The 21,315-nt window shown below is 41.5% G+C and overlaps 1 protein-coding gene across 1 annotated transcript in view; it reads left to right on the forward strand.

Moving 5' to 3' along the window:
• Positions 1 to 21,315, forward strand: part of LOC119723180 (ankyrin-3-like) — a 233,784-nt gene that overhangs the window by 157,924 nt on the left and 54,545 nt on the right. Inside the window, exon 14 of the mRNA XM_038193738.1 lies at positions 99 to 325. Coding sequence (XP_038049666.1) covers positions 99 to 325 — 227 coding nt within the window. The remainder of the gene's footprint in view (positions 1 to 98; positions 326 to 21,315) is intronic.

The raw sequence follows: 21,315 nt of genomic DNA on the forward strand, positions 1-21,315 counted from the left end.
CTGCACTCGACTTATATAATAAAGCGCACACGTGAATAAAGTGTGACATCAGAGGATCTCATGGCTATTATCACCAGTTCATTACACAATTTCATTAGGTCTGTGCAAAGACGAGGAGGGCAGAATGACTGTTTTGTTGATTCTGGAGCATATGATGGTGCTCATCCTGGATGTTACAGCTCCCCAGATAGAAGCCTTCAAACTGTTGACGAATACTCTGCAGAAATGGATACACGTTCATCAGTGAGTAACCTAAGTGATCAGGATGATAGATCACATGAATCTATGAAGAAGCAATACAACACTCATCCATCCAACCTCAAAGGTATGTATTGATCTGCAATTGCAACTGCTTTTCTTTTTTTAAGTTTTGGAAATATTCTTAGGTAATGAAAGTCAGATTTTAGCTAACTTTTTATATTAAAGGGAATGTACAACATTTGCTTTTGCAGCAATTTTTGGAAATAAATGGATTTGGAGGATTAGTATGTTATAGCAAATATTGCTGAAATGACTTGTTTCACGTTTTGGGCTGGTAGATGCTGGAAAAACCATGAAAACCAATCGTGTTCTTGTAGTCTGGTTCCCTGACCCCACTTTAGATAACATGGAGCAATCATGACTTTGGGAAATTGTAAGGTCGGAGAATCAGTCTAGCAGGCTTGTACCCCTACACGGGCGTGCAAACAATTGCAGAGAAAACGCGGAATAACTAATTATGAAAAATTAGGAGCAGTTTTTGAAAAAAAGCCAGTTTTCTCCAACGCTGGTCGGCCGACCAGCGTTGGAAAAATACCATTTTTCTTGAAAATGACAGTACACCAGGAGCCACAATTTTACAGGATGCTTTAGACTGTCATTCCCTAACAATCTAGTAAGGTATTTCGTGATTATTTGATCATTACGTTTTGTGATGTTTGCAAATGTTGTATCTTCCCTTTAATCTTTCACAGCCTATTTGTTTGTGGTTCGTTAGTTGTTTCAGTTTCATAACTTTTTAATTTTTTGGGGAGGGGAGGTTTAGTTTCAAATTTAGTTCATCAATTGTTTGTGATAAAAGGGGCTTTTCCTGTCCACTTTCCCCTGTGTCTCATCCATCAGTACTCCCCCTCGCCAATTATCACCCTTTCACAGTTATATGCTCTCCTTTCTCCTTGCTAACCCCCCCCCCCCATGTCCTTAACCCACCAACACACTTCTTTGTTCTGATTTCCACTCCATTCCCTTTCATCTTCACCCACAGTGGTCTGTCCCCTTATTATTCCCTCATGGACTGATTCCCATGTTATCCGACCTTTGTTCGTGTAACCCTCAATTCACATTTCAGAATAAGAGGAACCAAGTTTTATATTAATTCAACTCAACACAATTTAAGATCTACATGTACAGTGGAGTGTTTTATAGCAAGAAATAAAATAATCCCAAGCAATGGCAATAAATGCAACACAGGATCCTGTAAAATATAAATACAAAAATTAGAGCTCAGAAAAAAAGGGCGCCAAAATTGTAAGAACAGTTAAAATTGTTATACGTCCATCGTCTTAGGTTAGGCTAGAGTCCATCTTCGGGTTGAAATGTCAAAGAGAAACGTTGTAGAAAATATGATGAAGTGGAGCGATAGATAAAAAGTTCAATTGATGACAGAGACGCTGGGAATGACAAGTCTTGTCATTTGCTGGCACAGTAAAACGAGGGTATACATGTACTTGTGGGGTCTTGCAAGATGAAGTGGCTGAGTCTGGGCAATGGTGGGTTGCCCCCGGACGTAGTGGAAGAGCTAGTGGAACCTCAGGTATGGCCAATCTAGTTTTTGATGGTCATTCCAGTAGTCCAAGCCTAAAACAGAGAGTTACAGTGGTCCATGCCACATTACTAATACTAACATTCTCAAATCACTATGATGTCGGACCAAAATGGCCAACTTTTCTACAGGTAAATAACACTTTCGTTACCACACATTGTGTGGGAAGCCTTTAAAAATTTATAACATCAACCTAAATGTAAATTATCATGTACGGGAAGAGCTCTTCATCATAGAAAAAAATATAAAAGAAATCAACCTGTCACCTAGTACTTCTCATCATACAATACTGGTATTCACGTTGAACGAGTTTGAACCAGACATGATCATAGGACTACAATTCTCAGTCTCGTATATGGAATCAAAAATAGGAACTCCAACTCTTAATCAAACTGTTCAGTTCCAAAAAATGATCATGAGGTAACAATTTGTTTCTCTATAAGTTTTGGTCCACAACAAAATAATATGTGAACACTAGTAAAGACTAGAATCTACACTTAAAATAAATATTTCACAGAATGTGCATCCTTTTGCATGTAACCAGGGTTCAACTTTAGCAATAGCACACTAACCAAATGCTAGTCAAAACAGTAGTGGGCTTGTCAAACTATTCTTTAAAGGGAAAATACAACATTTGCAAACATCAAAAAATAAAATTATCAAATCATTTTGAAATACCTTGCTGGACTGAGTGAATGACAGTGTAAAGCATCCTGTAAAATCATGGCACCTGGTATACTGTCATTTTCAAGAAAGTGGTATTTTTGTATCAATTTCCAACGCTGATCGGCCGATGAGCGTTGGAAAAAAAATGGCTTTTTTTCAAATACTGGCCCCAATTGACCATCGCACTTGTTTGCAATCGATTACAAACCTATGAACGGGTACGAGCCAGCTAGACTGGTTCCCTGACCTTACAATTCCCCAATGTATGTAAACTGCTCTGTTTCTTCTTATATGGAGTCAGGGAACCAGACTACAGGAAAATGATTGTTTTTCTTGGTTTTTATAGCATTTTCGAACCCAAAACCTCAAAAAAGTCAGTGTAACTATATTTGCTATATATTTCCAACCCCCCAATTCCATCCATTTCTGAAAATTACAGCACAAATGATGTATATTCCCTTTCAGTAGCCCGGCTGGCGAGTCAAAAACTATTGGGCTACAGCAAAGATGAAAGGACAGGAAGAAATAATTCATTAAATACAGAAACAAACCTGTATCAGTTTGTGTCTAATTGTATAACCTGTTTAGGGATAAATTGTTAGATCTTTTTATTAAAAACACTGACAAATTTGCCTCAGGATACATGTTTAACATTATTATTATTATTATTATTCCCACAAACGTACCATTAGGGAGACACGTTATCGGAATTTCTTCGACAATAGGGAGACACTGGTCATTAGGGAGACATTTTCATGTCTCCCTAATTCCACAGCCCCCCTTTAGAGGCAAAATTTTCCTGTTGCAATCAGGCTGTATTTGTTGCTCGTGGTCAAATTAGTAAAAATACCAAAATTCGTGGAAAAAGGACAAGGGAATATTGGGTTAGGGCACATTTAAGTTTGAAAAATTGTGTGCACAAGTCTATGGGAATGTCTCCCAAATGACCCATTTTCGGTAAGTTTTTTTTTTTTTTTTTTTTATGCTCCGCGGCGAAGCCGAAGGGGCATATTGTTTCCACCTTGTCCTTCCGTGGGTGGGTGGGTGGGTGTGCGTGTACAACCACTGCCTTGTGGGGTACGGAACAATGGGAGGCACCGCACAAGGAATGCCCACCAACTTGCAGGGTACCGTTTAATTAGTACCCCACAAGTTTTTCATGAAATAGATATATGGATTTTACTCAAAAACTACGAATTTCCAAGGTGGGTTGATGTGTCGCAAATGGAAGAGTTTTAGAAAAGGGATATTAAGTCTGAATTTTAGCCCAGGAAATTAATTCTGGTTAAAATAAGAGCATTTTGACATTAGTGTGCGACATTGCAAAATTTTAGTACACGAGAACAAAGGAAGTACCCCACTTCTATGGGTGTGTAAGCGGGTGTGGGTGGGTGTGTGTGTGTCCGGATAAATCTTGTCAGCGCGATAACTTGAGAAATACTTAACATATGAACTTCAAATTTGGTTTGTGGATTGTTCTTGGTAATCCTAAGAAGCCTATTGCATTTGGGGCCGAAAGGTCAAGGGTCAAGGTCACAGTGGCTAAAACAATAGAAATCTTGTCAGCGCGATAACTTGAGAAATACTTTACATGTGAACTTCAAATTTGGTTTGTGGATTGTTTTTGGCAATCCTAAGAAGCCTATTGCATTTGGGGCCAAAAGATCAAGGGTCAAGGTCACAGTGGCTAAAACAATAGAAATCTTGTCAGCGTGATAACTTGAGAAATACTTTACATGTGAATTTCAAATTTGGTTTGTGGATTGTTCTTGGCAATCCTAAGAAGCCTATTGCATTTGGGGCCAAAAGGTCAAGGGTCAAGGTCACAGTGGCTAAAACAATAGAAATCTTGTCAGCGCGATAACTTGAGAAATACTTTACATGTGAACTTCAAATTTGGTTTGTGTATTGTTCTTGGTAATCCTAAGAAGCCTATTGCATTTGGGGCCGAAAGGTCAAGGGTCAAGGTCACAGTGGCTAAAACAATAGAAATTTTGTCAGCGCGATAACTTGAGAAATACTTTACATGTGAACTTCAAATTTGGTTTGTGTATTGTTCTTGGTAATCCAAAGAAGCCTATTGCATTGGGGGTCGAAAGGTCAAGGGTCAAGGTCACAGTGGCTCAAACAATAGAAATTTTGTATTTATTCTGAGATTATAGTGTTTAATTCATATAAAACATACAGAAACTACTAATGCTGTCAACGAACGTTCCATGTGACCAAGGTACATGTAAGTTGATGTTAAAAGAGTGGTATTATGTCATGGGAACAGTCACGGTTGCGGGGCGTTTGTAAACACACCTGACTTGTTCATTGATGGTTTATTTCGTAAACAATTAAAATGCAACCTTGCAACCAGGGGCTGAATAGCGTACGTTTCTTTTTACATATCAATAAAAAAAAAAAAAATTATATAAATACATGTACATGAATTAAGACATTGTATTTAAATTGTAAATAAAAATATATAACCTGAATTCTGTACCCACTTACGATCTCGACCGACACGAACATTTTTCGGGAAATTTGGATAGTCACGACAAAAATCAGAGAAAACGGTAGTAACGTTAGACCATATGGTGACATTAACATTGTGCATGAGCTGCCAGGCTGGTCCTTCGTCTGCTCCCATACATATTGCACTAATTAAAAAGCGTTTACAAGTTCCAGATACATGACCATCGCTCCTTCAGTCTGGTTTCCAGATGCACAATTATGAAATTACAACACCGCCTGCAAATGGTGCCCGACTAAATTTAATGCAAAACATATGGGAGCCTAGAGAGGCCACATAAAGCTTATACTCGATTGTAACCCCATCTAAAAACACGTTAAAATTGTGCAGCCAAACCAGTGACTTTGGCGGTTTTGAGACATCATATATCCAAAAAAACTTTTTAATTTTGCCAACGCGCACCGCTACGACAATGCGCGCAGACCAGAAGCCAGAGACTTTTTTTTGCCTTATCATATTGCTGAGATGTGTCCACAGAATTGCCTTTTTAAATAATCATGATGCTAAGATAAGGTATTGACCCCATCAGATTGATAATTAGTGAGATATGATAATTGGAATCTAAAGTTAAAACCATATGGTCTCATCTGCTTAACCCTTTCCTTACCATGGGCGACTTTTGTCAACAAGAACTACCCCCCTGCTGATTCCCATGGGCGACTTTAGTCAACCAGGAAACCACACACAAAACACTCTCAACACAGACATATTCACTACTTTTCAGAAAGGCAGCATGTTGATATGTTTGGCTGCCCATACATCAACTATATACCAGCTGAAAGAGTGTTTTCGGATCTTTCTATTGGTGTGGTTTATTCATAGTGTTACCATTACAAAAAAATGAGAAAAGTGCTTCAGAAGTATCCACGCACAATTTGAGGTATGGAGTGCCATTTGGTCATGTGGTGAAATGGCTTGCAGTTTGATAATTGGGACCAGATGAACAAAAAGGCATAACTTTCTTATATTTCCACGTATGGACTTCATTTTTACATCACATAAAAGAGTAAGGTTCAAGGAACAAACTTTACACACAACACCTATGATTTTAATCACTCCTTGGCAGTGAAAATCTGGGTTGAAAAAAGTGAGTTTTTGGTGCTCATTTTTTCACGCTCTAGTGATTTCCGCATGACTGAGCAAACAATTTGGTCCTGGGGAGAGCCAAGTCAATAAACAATGTGGGCATGAAAGGGTTAATATGCACCCTGTACATCATGTACATAGGCCAAATCTGCCTTTTTTCCCCAGAAATACAAATTTTTCTAAAAAGTTCGCACAATGCCAGGACTGGGCCGAACTTGAGAAAATGTTCATCGAAACCAAAACCAGAAAAGAAAACTGAAATACTGCACACATTCGTCACAAAAAAATGTTTAAAAACTGTAAACATTCAACTTTTTTGTATGGAGTTTGGCAGACTTGTATTCGAGTCACCAAACATCGAGTCCGAGTCCAAGTCCGAGTCACCTCTCCCAAGTCCGAGTCCGAGTCCCGAGTCATGCAGGTCGAGTACGAGTCACGAGTTACAAAGGTCAAGTCCAAGTCTGAGTCACAAGTCACCTTTAATATATATTGGAAATAAATTTTGGGGTACTGCTAAAACCTCACAGTTCCATTTTGTTCACAGCTTTTTTTCTAATTTAATGAACTGAAAGTAGCAAATATAACATGTCACATAAAGCAAGCCACCAGTGTCTGGACAGGATAATCTGGTACACACCAAACACTAACAAACTTGCATTTACACAATAATAAGTGTGGATTGATTTCGCAAATCAATATATCAGAAACATGCCAGCTGCACGTGTGTATAGTACTTAGATGCGTTTCTTCTGACCGCACAGTCTGTATCGATTGCTCAGGAGAGGACCGTCTTCAAATAATTTGTAATTACATGTATATGGTTGACAAAAATACGTGATAATTGTGATAATTTTGGTCGAGTCCTGAGTCACGCAGGCCGAGTCCAAGTCCGAGTCCTCAAGGTCGAGTCCGAGTTTGGCTGAGAATAGCCCGATTTACCCTCCCTCTGTCTCTTTCACAAGCCCTCACTGGTTCCCCTGTGGTCGGGCGACCTTGTGCCAAATAGATTATGAATGGTCTTTTCCCAAGCTTTCGTTTGATGTAAAACTTGTTCTCATTGGTTACTCACTTTTATCGGAAAAAGAATTGTTCACTTGGATTGTTCACTTGGATTGTTCACTTGGATTGTTCACTTGGATTGTACCTCTGTAGCAGTAGGTACTTGCAATCGCAAATTCCTGTGGCGTTCATTTTCCGCTCTGCACTGTTGCCTTATAGCATGTTTATTGTTTTGTTTATTGTATGATTTTAACATAAATAATTTTGAAGTTTTTTTGCCTGTTGTTTTAGGTTATTTTATCTGTGTTTCCCAAAATCGCAGAACTTATGTTTTCAAAATATTCATTTTGATTTAGTATGTCTGTTTAGTTATTAAGTTCATTGAAGTTCGTGTTTTGTGTCAACTACTTTTTTTTTTTTCTAAGGTAAAAATGAAAGATGTCATGATGAAATCAAAGTTATAACACTTAATTCAAAAATCTAAACTTATGCGGATTGTACGTAGGCCTGCATGAGCACACACTTGTTGTCATCCCGGCACTGTTTGTTCACCCATACTGGACAATGGTATCACCCTACAGAGAGGGTTTTTCGGTCAACCGCAAAATGTGTGCGAGTGTTTTGTTTATACATATATATACTGTTTTCTGTCTGAATTGTTACCAAGGATGTCAATCGATTGATTGAGTGTGGCCACACCCACAGTACAGACACACAGACACAAATCTTTTATAAGGCAAAAGCTGGTAAGTGTTTCCATATGTACGGTAACACCAGAAGTAGGGGTCACTTGACCTCATGTATCACATCTTTCTTGAGTAGCATAAGTTTTTGAGGACTGTGGATTCTCTGGCATCAATTGAGATTGGGCATTAACTGCACACAGTATCTTAGCACAACATGACCAAACATTTGTGTACAAATGTTTGGTCATAATGTGCTAAGAAACTGTGTGCAGTTAAAGGGAATATACAACATTTGCAAACATCGAAAAATAAAACTACCAAGTTTTTGCGAAATACCTTAATAGGATGTTGGTAAATGACAGTCTAAAGCATCCTGTAAAATTATGGCACCTGGTATACTGTCATTTTCAAGAAAAGTGGTATTTTTGTATCAATTTCCAACGCTGATCGGCCGATCAGCGTTGGAAACAACTGGCTTTTTTTTCAAATACTGGCCCCAATTGACCATCGCACTTGTTTACAATCGATTACAAACCTATGAACGGGTACGAGCCAGCTAGACTGGTTCCCTAACCTTACAATTCCCCAATGTATGTAAACTGCTCTGTTTCTTCTTATATGGAGTCAGGGAACCAGACTACAGGAAAATGATCGTTTTTCTTGGTTTTTATAGCATTTTCGAACCCAAAACCTCCAAAAAGTCAGTGTAACTATATTTGCTTTATATTTCCAACCCCCCAATTCCAACCATTTCTGAAAATTACAGCAAAAGCAAATGATGTATATTCCCTTTAATACCCAATCTCAATTGATGCCATGAGAATCCACAGTGATTGGGCATTAACTGCACACAGTATCTTAGCACAACATGACCAAACATTTGTACACAAATGTTTGGTCATGTTGAGCTAAGATACTGTGTGCAGTTAATGCCCAATCTCAATTGATGCCATGAGAATCCACAGTCCTCAAAAACTTCACAAATCAATCAGACTTTCTGTGAGAGAACTAACAGCATGCACCTAGCTTGCCCATCTTGTATTGGACATGGCGTTAAACTCTATGGAGCATTCTGATGGTTACATACATGTCCTTCTGAAAAGCAATCGACTGTATTTGACCCACTTGAAAATTGTAACGGCTCTGAACAGTTGAGAAAAAAGTCCAAAAAAAATCTCAAAAGTTTTACCGTTTTAGCGATCACTTATTTTTGAGCCGGTGTGCGAAACAAAGTACATAGATTTCCTGAGGGACGATTCTCTGTATTCTGTCCTGAACTCCAATTAGGGTCTACATTTCCTGCTCATGCTATTGGTACCGTCCTTTCCCTGACCAAGAACTACCAGGTTTCCTTTATTTGTTCCTTGTTGTTCCAGTTGGTTCAGAATGCACTTTGCCAAAAGATGCAGTATCAACTTCATCTGCAACTTTAAAGCCTTAAAATACTCCATGAATGTCATACAGAGAAGTATCTTAGAACAAAGCTCATTTCTTTTCTTTTTTCGACAAGTCCTTGGTTAAGTCAACCAGGATTGAGAAGTACTGTACCTCACCAATTAATTTACTTGATGTCACACATGATGTCCAAAATAGCGTCTTGCTCACTGTGGTGAGTATATTTCGCAGTCTACTTCGTTCATCTAATACCCAATTAGCAACTACATTTGCATATTTCCCTTTGCCGGCAGGCCAATTCGCTAAGCGTTTAATCGCCCAATAATGCGCCTCTTGGCGCCCACCCATGATGCCACGTGGTGTCACCGCCATATTGAATCTGCCTCTTTTCTCTTAGCGACACAGGCGAGACAGACGTGTTTTTTAGTCTATCCAATTCAACGTAGCTAAGTATTAGTTTCATTAGAAAACTATTCTGTACAGTTTTCATCAGTTCTTCAAGTGTTTCTTCAATATGTATCGAAACAATAAAAATGTGTTTTGATTTGTTTGGTGGTGTGTCGTATCTCGATTTATTTCTAGACTGTAGTGCGGCATTCCAAACGTCTAGCAGCCCAGAGCAGTTAGAGACGATCTGTCCACCCAGGCTGGAGGCTTTACGCCCTGTATATCGGCGCTGTATTCCAACTAGTTGTTGTGCGTGGCATTTCGTGATGTAGTCTAGTCCTTAACAGGTGAAGGGCGGCTGGTTATTACCCAAGGACTTAGCCTCAGGATTCCCACGAGTAGTCCCGCCCATAGCAAGAACGAAACAGACTTCTTCTTGGGGCACGGTCGTTCCGCCACAGCGGACTTGGTCAATAGCGGAGAGGAACAGAGACAATTCTAATAGGAATACGTCCATTTCGCCACTGTGGGTTTTTTTACTCATAGAACAGCCGTCTGACTACGTCATCACAACGTCTGATCTGTGAGCGAGTGACACCATTGTTATTTAGTGGTCGGGCACAACCCGACCACTGTCTAGAATTGTTCTCATAAATCTTCTTTGTTTGGGTCTTTCTTTCTTGCTTTTTTTTTCCGGACAATACTTCTCCGCGGGTTTTCTCCTAAACGGTATATGGTATGAACTTGTAACTTGCAACATATCTCAACCCTCATTGTCTTCTGTTACAGATAATCCACCTGGTCTTCATTGTTTGTGTTTACCCATCTTTCCCCATCTTTCATCCCTTTCCACCTCCATACTGTTTCCCCCCCCCCCCCCTGCATAATCCCCCTTCACTCCCACACTCTTTTGTCCGTTCCCACTCCCTGTGACCTTTGATCCTTCCCCTTTCTGGTCCCTCCCCTGTTCATATCAGACCCCTTGTGGTTTGCCATCTCCCTTTGTTTCTTTGTTCTCTCATCCACCCTCCCCTGCATCTTTCCACACCTTTCCCACCTAATCCTCCTTTTGTGTTTCTTCTTTCATCCCTGCATGTTTGTGTGCACCCCCATGTTAATGTATGTACCTCTGTCATTTCTGTTTTAGCCTCTGAAGAAGAACTTGCTAAGTTCGCAACGTCAGGCCACATTAATTTTTAGATTTATATATTTCAGGTCCACCCAGTCAGTAAGCAGTTTCAGCAGTCTTACTTTTTTCATGTTATAAAGATGTTATGAATTTTGTAACGTCATCATGACGTCATCGGGTATCAAATTACAAGCAATTTAAGGGCAAATTTTGACAAAATAGTTTGCGCTATATCTTTTGAACTGAATAGAGTATCGTGTTCTTTTTTCGTGAGGTTGTACACTATGCCTTGAGAAACATTTCTTGTTCCCGGACACAAAACCGCTTGACCTTAACTTCCGGTGTTACCGGAAGTGCAATAAAATCATAACTCAAAAGCAAAAGCATTTAACTACACCGTTTTTGTAACAAAATAGTTGATTGTACTGGAAGGGATTTAATTTCATGATCATTTGTTCTATATAAACGTATATTCCGAACTTTTCTGGGCAGTGTATGAAAAGGTTGTCCGCCTGACCACTCTGCGTTTGTAACTCAACAAACGCGAATCTCTAGTTTAAATTGCATTCCTGTGTGCAGTGGTTGTGTCACAACACACCCATTCATAACGAAAGTGGACCGTGTTCTTAGTGCTTTCTTGCGGTGCATCCAACCGAGTACAGTGTATTCCTTACTATGGCCTCGCGTAGCAAACAGAGGGAACAGTCCCCTGATAAAATGGAACCCACAGCAGAGAGCGTACCGACTGATGCCGCCATGGGAAAACAATGTGGGAAAGTCCCAGCAAGGAAACCAACGAACACTAAAACCACTCCCAGCTGTCCAAAACGAAAGAAAAAGACACGGGTAGCTCATGCACACCATCGGAACCTGCTGGCTTATTGACCATAGTACCACCAAACTGATCAAGCCAGTCCTCAAAGGATACAAAGGGGAAATCCCGAGGTCCTGCCGGTAATTCCAAGGCCCCTGCTCTGCCGACGGACGATCTGCCGCTCGCCCAACCGTCCTCGCAGGGTGTTCTGGCATTCCAGCGCTTAATCTTTCAAGTACTCAGGACAGTTTGCAAGTCGTACCCCAAAGAAAGATAAGAAACACGCAAAAAAATCATAAGCGCAGATACCGATCTTCATCGTCCTCATCAGGCGACTCTTTCGACAGACATTCCCGTTGATCACGGGAAAAAAAAGAGGTATCTACCATGGTTTTCATGAAAGCCTTTCAGACTATCAGTGACTTTATATCCGCTCTTGCAACACAAAAAGGCCCACCAGGCTCTACCTCCCCTTATGTGGAACAAACACCCAAATCGGGAGGACACACTTCCATGCCGAAGGTTCAAGATGGTTCAGATATACCTTCAACTTCGGGAGTTACACGAGAGGTGCGTGAAATTCCTCACGCATCTATTTCAATCCTTCCATCTTCACAGTTCTCTGACAAGACCGAGAACCTTGTTCGGAGTCCGATGATTTCCCCGGACCCAGGGTACCTGTTCCCCTTAGAGACGCAATTCCGTCAGTTACAGAGGGACATGACCAGAGTATTGAAAATACTAACAGTGGATGAAGCCAGTCAGCCTGAAAGTAAATCTTTCAAGTGTAGAACCAGCTCCTTCCAAGCTTCAGCTCAGGACCCAGTCTTTCCTCATTTACCATTGGACATCGTGTGCATTGACCTCATGAAGAAACTCGTGGGTGTAAAGATGTGGAAACCCTTTCGTCCAAGGGAAATGAAACACAACCAGTTCGCTAAGGCAGACTATGAGCATTACCTGGTAGTACCACCAATTCCCGATACAGCTAAGGACAAATTGGTAGCTGATGGGAAATACCAACCATCTAAGTCATCTTTCAAAGACCCTACCCAGAACAAACTCGAGGAGACCATAATAAAGATTGACTCAGCGGCCAGATTAGGTTTGAGAATCAATTCCTTCCTCCTCCTCTTGTCGGAATATATGGTGTTGCAGTGAAAAGAAAGTCAAAAAATTCCCCTGACATGATGATCATGTCAGGGGAATTTTATGATGGCAGTCGCCCTTCGTTGCCTTGAAGAGGCTTTACTGTCAAGTTTGGATCAATTCACAAGAGTCTCCCTAGCAACCACGACAGCTCGTCGTAAGAACGTAATAGATTCCATCTATATTCCATATGCAGGGGCAAAAAAGAAAGTAGAATCACTGCCCCTCCTGTCTAGCAACTTCTTCGATGGGAAATTCCAAGAAATCCTAGAGACAGAGGCCAAACGGTTCAAAACCACTCAGAAACTGGACTTACGCAAGGTCACATCCAAACCACAAAAGGACAACAGGAAGCAACAAAAGGCAGCTCCCTTATTCCGTCTTTCTTGTAAGCCCTTCAAGCCGTTCAAACCTTTTTGTCAGAACGCAACAACAAGGGCATTAGCTGGCTCAACGGCCACTAAAGCACGCCCTTACAACAAGAATCGCACAGCCTACTACGGCTGGCAATTGTAGGCATCCCGACAAACCAGGGGCTGGCCAAATGACACCCATGTTACTGAGTTGGCCCCACACCCCAGACCCGTGGGGTCCGACTCAGTTCTTTTGAAGGGTCCTGGCTAGAAATTACTTCCGACAGATGGGTTCTCGCAACTATCTCGCAACGTTACAAGCTCGAATTCATGAGCACCCCTCCGTCGGAAACAGCCACTCGCATCACCCCGGTGCCAATGAACAAAGGAAAATGACAGGCACTGAAAGAAGAGATCATTTCTCTGCTGGAGAAAAATACAATCCAGCAGGTCTCTCCGGGGCCTCGGGATACCAGTTTCTTGTCAAAATTTTTCCTGACCCAAAAGAAAGGGACCAGCGAGTGGCGCCCCATCATAAATCTGAAACCTCTCAACAAATTTATCCGTCCACGTCGGTTCCGGATGGAAACTTTAAGAGTCGTTCTGGATTCAATTCCAGTTCCATCCTGGTTAGCATCACTAGACCTCAAGATCAGAACAAGATCCCGGATGCCCTGTCCAGGGGTTTGATAATTTTAACAGAATGGACACTCAGCAGAGAGATTGTCCGTCTGCTCTTCACCAATATTGACAGACCCCACATCAACCTGCTCGATGGATAGTGTCAGTGATTAAATTAGAGAATCCGCATTGGCCTTCAACGGATGAGGGTTCATCTAAACAGAAGCCTGTAGGTCTCGGCCAGTGGGTTAGCGGGACACACTCGCTGGGGTGTACGGGGTCACTGAGGGGTGAATACACAGGTAGGTTTTAGCGAGCCACATTCGCTAAATGCTTGGGGTCAATGTGGGTCGGATGCGAGGTGAGGTGTGTGAGGGGAATTCGCATCGACTCCGGGGAAAGGTGTAGGGAAAATGGCTAAGTCCTAAGTACATGTCCCATGGCGGTACATGTTCAATAGCAAATGCTACATGCATTGCGCGCTATACAATAGCGTACTGTACAACGAACTGCACACTTGTGCGTGTGTCTAAAACTTCGTGGTAAGCTTCTTGTGCGTGTGTCTAAAACTTCGTGGTAAGCTTCGCGCTGTGTGAGGGCACACAGGATCGCTGCAAGCATTACGCTGTGCATGGAGTGGAATGGACTGGTTGGGAAAGAAGTAAACTACGCAATTTGCGGGAACGCAACACTACCTACCAAATACCTCAATTCTATGAACGTGTCTTTTTAAGTAAGGTGGCAGGATATCTCTAATATATTTGAAGGCTCCGAAATGGCCTCCAAGTTTAACATACAGAGTATTAATGTGGGTATTCCAACTCAGTTTATCATCAATCAGCAACGTAGCCAGGATTCTCATCATTGGGGGGGGGGGGGGGCGTATGGGGGGCCTTGTGGGGGGGGGCTTGAGTTACAATGGAGGGGTGCCCACAAATTTCATCTTTGCTGAAAGGTAGACAGGTTTGTTTTGGGGGGACACCCGACCTCAGTAAAATCAAATAGTAGGGGGGGGGGGGGGGGGGGGGGTGGACACCATCTTCCCATGGGGGCACTGTTCAAAACCTATATCATGGTTAATGTTAGACAATATAAGTACCGCTATTTCCTTTCCACGGACGTTAAAATAAACAGCCACTTGTGAAAAGAAAGGATTGTGGCATGACGTGGCATGATGGGTAGGCACCGAGAGGGCGCTGGTTGGTTGATTAAATCTTTTAGCAATTTAGCCTGTCCGCTGGATAAATATGCATATGTAGTGGCTATTTGGTATCACTCGTAGACTTGTCCCTCACTTCTGGGGGGGGGATTTCTTCGACAACATGAGTAGGTACAACAGGTCTCAAAAAGATGGTCTCCTGAATGCTAAAACCTGGTTCATTGTTACTAGTGGTACAGTTGTTAACATGGATATGGTCTGCTAGTTTGGCTCCTATCTGGCATAAATATGTGTTTAAAGTATTAGCAATGTCCCGTTTATTAGTAATAATATCATTATGAGTGTTACTGTTGGTGATATTCCTATTGCTTTTCTTTTTGCTTGAATTGATGATACTACCTACTTTTTGCCAGAGGTTGAACATGGTTTTACGTTTGTCCTAAAAGATCTTACAATAGTACTCAGTTTTTGCCCGCCGTTTACATTTTTCATATAAAGTAACAAATCTCTTATACTTTGTTTTGTTGATTGTGGTCTGTTGAGACGGGTTTTTGTGGAGTGAGCATATTTTAAGGCCTTTGGAGACCCAAGATTTGTCTTTAGATCTTTTATGTGATAACTTAACAAAGGGAAAAGCTTCATTATACAGGACTGAGATTTTGGATGAAAACTTATCAAAGGCTTGATTGACTTCTTGACTGAGCAGTCTGTGATTGATTCCCATGATTCATCTTGCACGAGACGAGAGAATTTGGTTTGGTTTTAAGAGCTGTTATTCTAACGTGAACCCTGTCCTTGTAATACAACTTGTTGGTTATTAAATGAATACAAACAGGCAAATGATCTGTAATTCCTGCTGTAAATATACCAGAGATAAAGTGTTTGTCACTGTGTTTGTTTGGCAGTCGAACATATAAGTGATCTAATAGTCGCACATTGATCAGTAATACAAGTTGGATATACAATACAGGTAGTCAGGTTGTGATTCAGCATGTTATTATTAAGCCAATCATGATTCTTGGGGAAATTATATTTGATTAGGTCAATGTTAAAATCACCACCATAGGCACCAATAATAAGACCATGATTACAGGGGCCTAGTCCGGGGGGGGGGGGGGGGGGGGGGGGGGGGGGGGGGGGGGGGGGGGGGGATGGGGGTATATATCTCCCCACTTTTTGACCATGGGGATGGGCTGTTGAATCATCCCCCCCCCCAACTTGTACGTGATGAAAAAAAAGAAGCTGATTTCGAGGTACGATTTCCACGGCCGGGCAATTTTTGGATTTTGATCATCCTCCCCACTCGCTGGCACAGAATTCTGCCACTGCATGATTAACATTGATTTTATTCAGTATGTTGCTGAATGTTTCATTAAAATGGTCAATGTTTCCACCAAGGTGACGATACACTACTCCAATGACATACTTGGTCTTAGGAAAGTTAATTTCATACCATATGTGTTCAAATTTACATGCATCAGTAGTACAGTTACATGATAACGTTCCATGTATCTCTATTCTGCAACATTACACATGACTTTTTTTAAACACATTCCCACACAACCATTAGTACAGTTATGGGGGTATTTGTAGTCATACTTGTAATAATCATTTTCACAAATACAAAACTTGATACTTAAAGGCCTTTTTGTCAGTATTTTACTTTTTTTGACTGGTGGATTAATCGATTAATATGAAAGTTAAACTGCCATTACTTGTCAATGGAATGTCCAATTGACGTGTAATATACTGTAGTGTAAGGAGAAGTTTATTATCTTTCATAATACCCGCAAAGCCTCATTTCTACCTCTGCCAGTTCTGTCTCATTTTGCCGGAACGCCTCACAAATGAAGCAAATTCAGTTGCATATTGAGTTTCGCTTTAGGGACCATCTAATTTCCTAAATTAAACGAAATGTAATAAAATGAAATTGAAGTTTGATTATGATTCTACCGAGTAACCACTAGCACTGAAGGACTTACGTGAGATTGCACCTGCCACCGGTATTTCTTCGTCACACTTGAGAGAGTCCTTTGTCAAAAGGATGAATCTCCCTATATAAGTGAGCCCCGCGATCCATGCCTCAGGGCATTTTTGTAGGAGTATTAAAACTTTTTGTAGTTTAAATGGGAGGGAAAATGTAATACTTTTATTCAAGTATGTAAACCCCATCAATGTATTCCCCAGAAATGAGGGCGGGGATGTAAGTCCTTCAGTGCTAGTGGTTACTCGGTAGAATCATAATTAAACTTCGATTTCATTTTATTACATTTCGTTTAATTTAGGAAATTCTACCTCGTAACCACATAGCACTTCGGCCTTACGTGAGATATTCGGAGCAACTGCAAAAAGTACAGCATGGAATGTTACAGGTTGACATTCAGTATGAATATCCAATTTCACCTGAAATATTTATTCAGTTACCTCAAATTTCACAATGAAGATATTACTTATTCTGTGAAACATTACAAGTTGAGTTACTAAGTACACTCTCAGCAAAGTAGATACCTGTGTCATCTAGAGGTTTATCATAAAACTTTGCAAAAGTCGAAGATCTCGACCATCCTGCGGCGTTCATGATTGTTTCTAATGGAACACCTTTTCTAGATGCTGCACTGCATGATGCTGAACGCGTGCTATGGGCGGTAAATGTATCCGTCCTTATACCAGAAACTGAAAGGATTGACTTAATCCATCGCCCTATTGTCTCTGCTCCCACTGCTTTGTGGGGAGTCACATAACTTAAAAATAGCCTCTTTTCAGTACCTCTGAAAGGCTTTGTTTTCTCAAGATAAACTTTCAAAACAGTCATAACACATAATAAGTGATCATGTGGGAAAGCAATTAAAATTACTTCTGTACGAGGTTTGCCTATTTTACTCATTTTTGTGGGCTCCTCAATAATAAACTTAACCTTATTTGTCCCAACTTGGACACAGTTAAGGTTCAATAAAGATAACGTCTGGCAACGTTGCCCTGATGTGAGGGCGACCAGAAGTACCAATTTCATGGTGATGTTCTTTAATGAAAGACCTTCGTTGGGCCCTAGAGTTCGTAGATACTCTAAAACTACCGCCACATCCCAAGTATGCGAGTAGCGGGCTCGTGGTGGTCTCAGATTGAATACCCCTTTCATTAGTCTCTTTACCAATGGATGAGAACCCACTGTAGTTCCCTCAAGTGGTGGGATAACCGCTGACAAGGCACACCTGGTGGTGTTCAGGCTGCTATACTGACTGCCTGACAGGAATTGGTTCGCCAAGAAATTCAGCACTGTCACCAGAGTTGGTCGAATTGGATGAGTTTCTGTCCGAGCGCAGAACTGAATCCACTTCCCAAGTGCCAACTTGTAGCACTTCGTCGTGCTAGGGCGCCATGATGCGAGGATAATTTTGGAAGCTGGTTTTGATACGCCTTGTTGTCGGAGGGCCTCCCTGACAAGAAGCATGCCATCAATCTCAGACGATCCCACAATGGGTGGAGTCTGTTTGAGAAGGGAAGTGAAAGTAAATCTTGTTGAATGGGCAAGATAATTGGGGTTCTGACAAGCAATTTTAACATTGTCGGGAACCATGACTGCGTGTGCCATAATGGCGCAATCAATACACAAACAGCCTCGTCATGCTCAATCTTTGTGAGCACTTTGTTTATTAAGCTGAATGGTGGCAACGCATAGACACAATGGTAATTTGACCAGTCTAATGTGAATGCGTCTGTGTGAATAGATGCTGGATCTGCCTGCCATGAAACAAAAGGCGAAATTTGGTAATTCAGCCTAGATGCAAAAAGATCAATATTTGGTCTGGGGAAGATTGATGTGATCTTCGAAAAAATGGAGGAATTTAATTTCCACTCCAAATCATCCTGAAAATGTCGGGATGCAGAATCTGCCAGGGTATTTTGTACACCCGGAAGATGGGAAGTAGTCAGCCAAATCTTCCTTGTCTTACACCATAACCAAATTTCTCTGGTCAAAAACTGTAGCAAGTCTGACTTTGAACCACGAAAGTGTTGGATATAGGCTACCACTGTGGTATTATCTGATCTAAGATGGACAGATGTGTCTTTATCATCTGCAAAGAATGATTGTAATGCTAAAAAGCAAGCCTTTAGCTCAAGCCAATTGATATGATGCGCGGCCTCGTCTTTGGACCAACGCCCACCAGTGGTGCGACCATTAAAGTGTGCACCCCAGCCCAGAGTAGATGCATCAGTTTCAATTACATGATCAGGATCGTGTCTATGCATAGGCGCAAATGACACTGGTAGTTCTTTAATCCACCAGTTCAGATCAGAAACTGCGTACCTGGAAAGACTCATTTTAGCCTCAAAATCACCGCCATTTTGTGACAGTGCCAGGTTCTTTTCGTTTTCTAATGTTCTTCTGAACAGAGGTCCGTATGGTACTGCTAACTCGCACGAAACCAAAAGACCAATTACTCTTGCGACGTCTCGTATTGTCGGAGACTGTTGTCGTAAAAGTTTGCTGATTGAAGCAATGGTATTTTCTACCTTTAACTGTGGAATAGAAATCTTCATGAGATCTGAATCCAAATGAAATCCAAAAAAATCAATTTGTTTGGTGGGAGTTAAAATTGACTTCTTGTAATTGATTGTAAACCCTAAACTCATAGTAAGGGAAGTTCTGGCTTGAACATTTTCAATGCATTCCTGAAATGTTCTGCCGACAAGAAGTGAGTCATCAATATAATCACACGATTCATAGCCCCTTAACCTCAAAGAGGCAATAAGTGGTTTCATTACTTTAGTGAACACACGTGGTGCACATGCTAAACCAAAGGGCAGGCAGGTAAACTCGTATACCATATTTCGCCAAGTGAATCGCAGATATTTCCTATGCTCAAGTGCTATAGGTACTGCAAAATATGCATCCTTAAGATCTATAGAGGCCATATAACATTGAGGCCGTATCAGCTGAATTGCTGTGTGGATAGTCTCCATTTTGAAATGGAAATACGCCACAAACGTATTAAGACCCTTAAGATTTATAATGGGTCGGAAAGAACCATCCTTTTTAGGTCTGATGAAAATATTTGAAATAAATTCACCATCAGTATGATTCGTTTGCACTATAGCTCCTTTTTCGAGCATTTTGGCAATTTCTGTGGCTATAATTTCAGCCTCATGGGTTTCAAAACGCAATTCCCTTGGAATGCGAATTTGGTATGGCATTTTAATGAGTTCAATATGGTAGTGCTGAATAGCATCAAGCACCCAATTATCAGATGTAATCTCGCGCCATTTGGCTATATGATTTGCGAGTTTACCTGCCAATAACCCCACAACCTGAGTGTTATCACATTGGTGCTCACTCACCGATTTTACTTGGCATCGGACTGCTGCCGGACTGTGGAAAGTCTTAGCATTTCCCCTTTGTCTTGCTCTATCCGATTTCGGAGCAGCAGACGAACTCGAACGCTGGCCAAATTTTTGGCCTAGTTTATTCGTTTCTTGAATATCTTTGCACTGTTTGGATAAATCATCCCCAAACAAGAGCCCGGTTACGGGCACTTGTGCAGAACAAAGAGACGAATACTGCTGGTTTAAATCGGGCTTGATAAGCTCTCTACGCCTGAAATTAAGCTGGGTGACGGTATGGCCAATTATAGCCATTGAATCCAGTAGATTAGTCACAAGCGTTTTGTGATCCACGCTCTTGCTACTCATTAGAGTCTCAATGCATGACACAATGGGCACCATACCTTTCAAGTGCTGCATGTTCAACCTTTTGTAGTTTGATGTCCATTGATCTTGTCTTGGACTGCAGAGAATTCCAGATTTCTGGATTAACTCTGGTAACATCCATTTCTGGAATGTTAGATGGTCGCTTGAAACTATTAAGTTTCTCTGCTACCTTCTCTTCTGATGTTTTCTTGCGGAGTAGTTTGCTGATGACGCCCGCTAGTTTCTCGTCAACCTTGTTCCCAGAATCTTCTCCAGAGTAGAACTGTTCTACTGCGGTGAGTACCCCGGTTGATGAATTATCATCGGCATCGGGTTTGAGAAGGTTGTCGATTAGCTGGCCCGTTGCAAACGACCCGTCGCTCGATGAGCTTGCTGCTTGGTCTGCTACTGCATGGTCGACTTTCTGTTTCTTCGTTGGCGGGTTCCCCAACGAAGCCAAGACTGTAGACTGGAGAGTTTGCATTGCGTCTGCCATCGTTGAAATCTTGTCTTGAAGAGACGCAAACTCTTGTCTGGTGACCTCGTCCGAGGATCTTGTTGATTTCTTTGACTTCGCCTTGGCCTTAACGACCGGTGGATTCCCACCGGCGGCAGAGAGCGAAGTACATGTAGACGGGAGTGGGTCGGCGTGTGCCACAACACCACTGCACTCAAGGTCCGAAGGACCGTCGAGTAGACTCAAAATGTCCGCGGAGAGATGCGTGGACATTGCTGCTATACGAAGTTATACCAGTCACAAAAATGCACTGAGGCATGGATCGCAGGGCTCACTTATATAGGGAGATTCATCCTTTTGACAAAGGACTCTCTCAAGTGTGACGAAGAAATACCGGTGGCAGGTGCAAT

Source organism: Patiria miniata, unplaced genomic scaffold, assembly GCF_015706575.1.
Source record: "Patiria miniata isolate m_02_andy unplaced genomic scaffold, ASM1570657v1 HiC_scaffold_16, whole genome shotgun sequence".
Classification (NCBI taxonomy): domain Eukaryota; kingdom Metazoa; phylum Echinodermata; class Asteroidea; order Valvatida; family Asterinidae; genus Patiria; species Patiria miniata.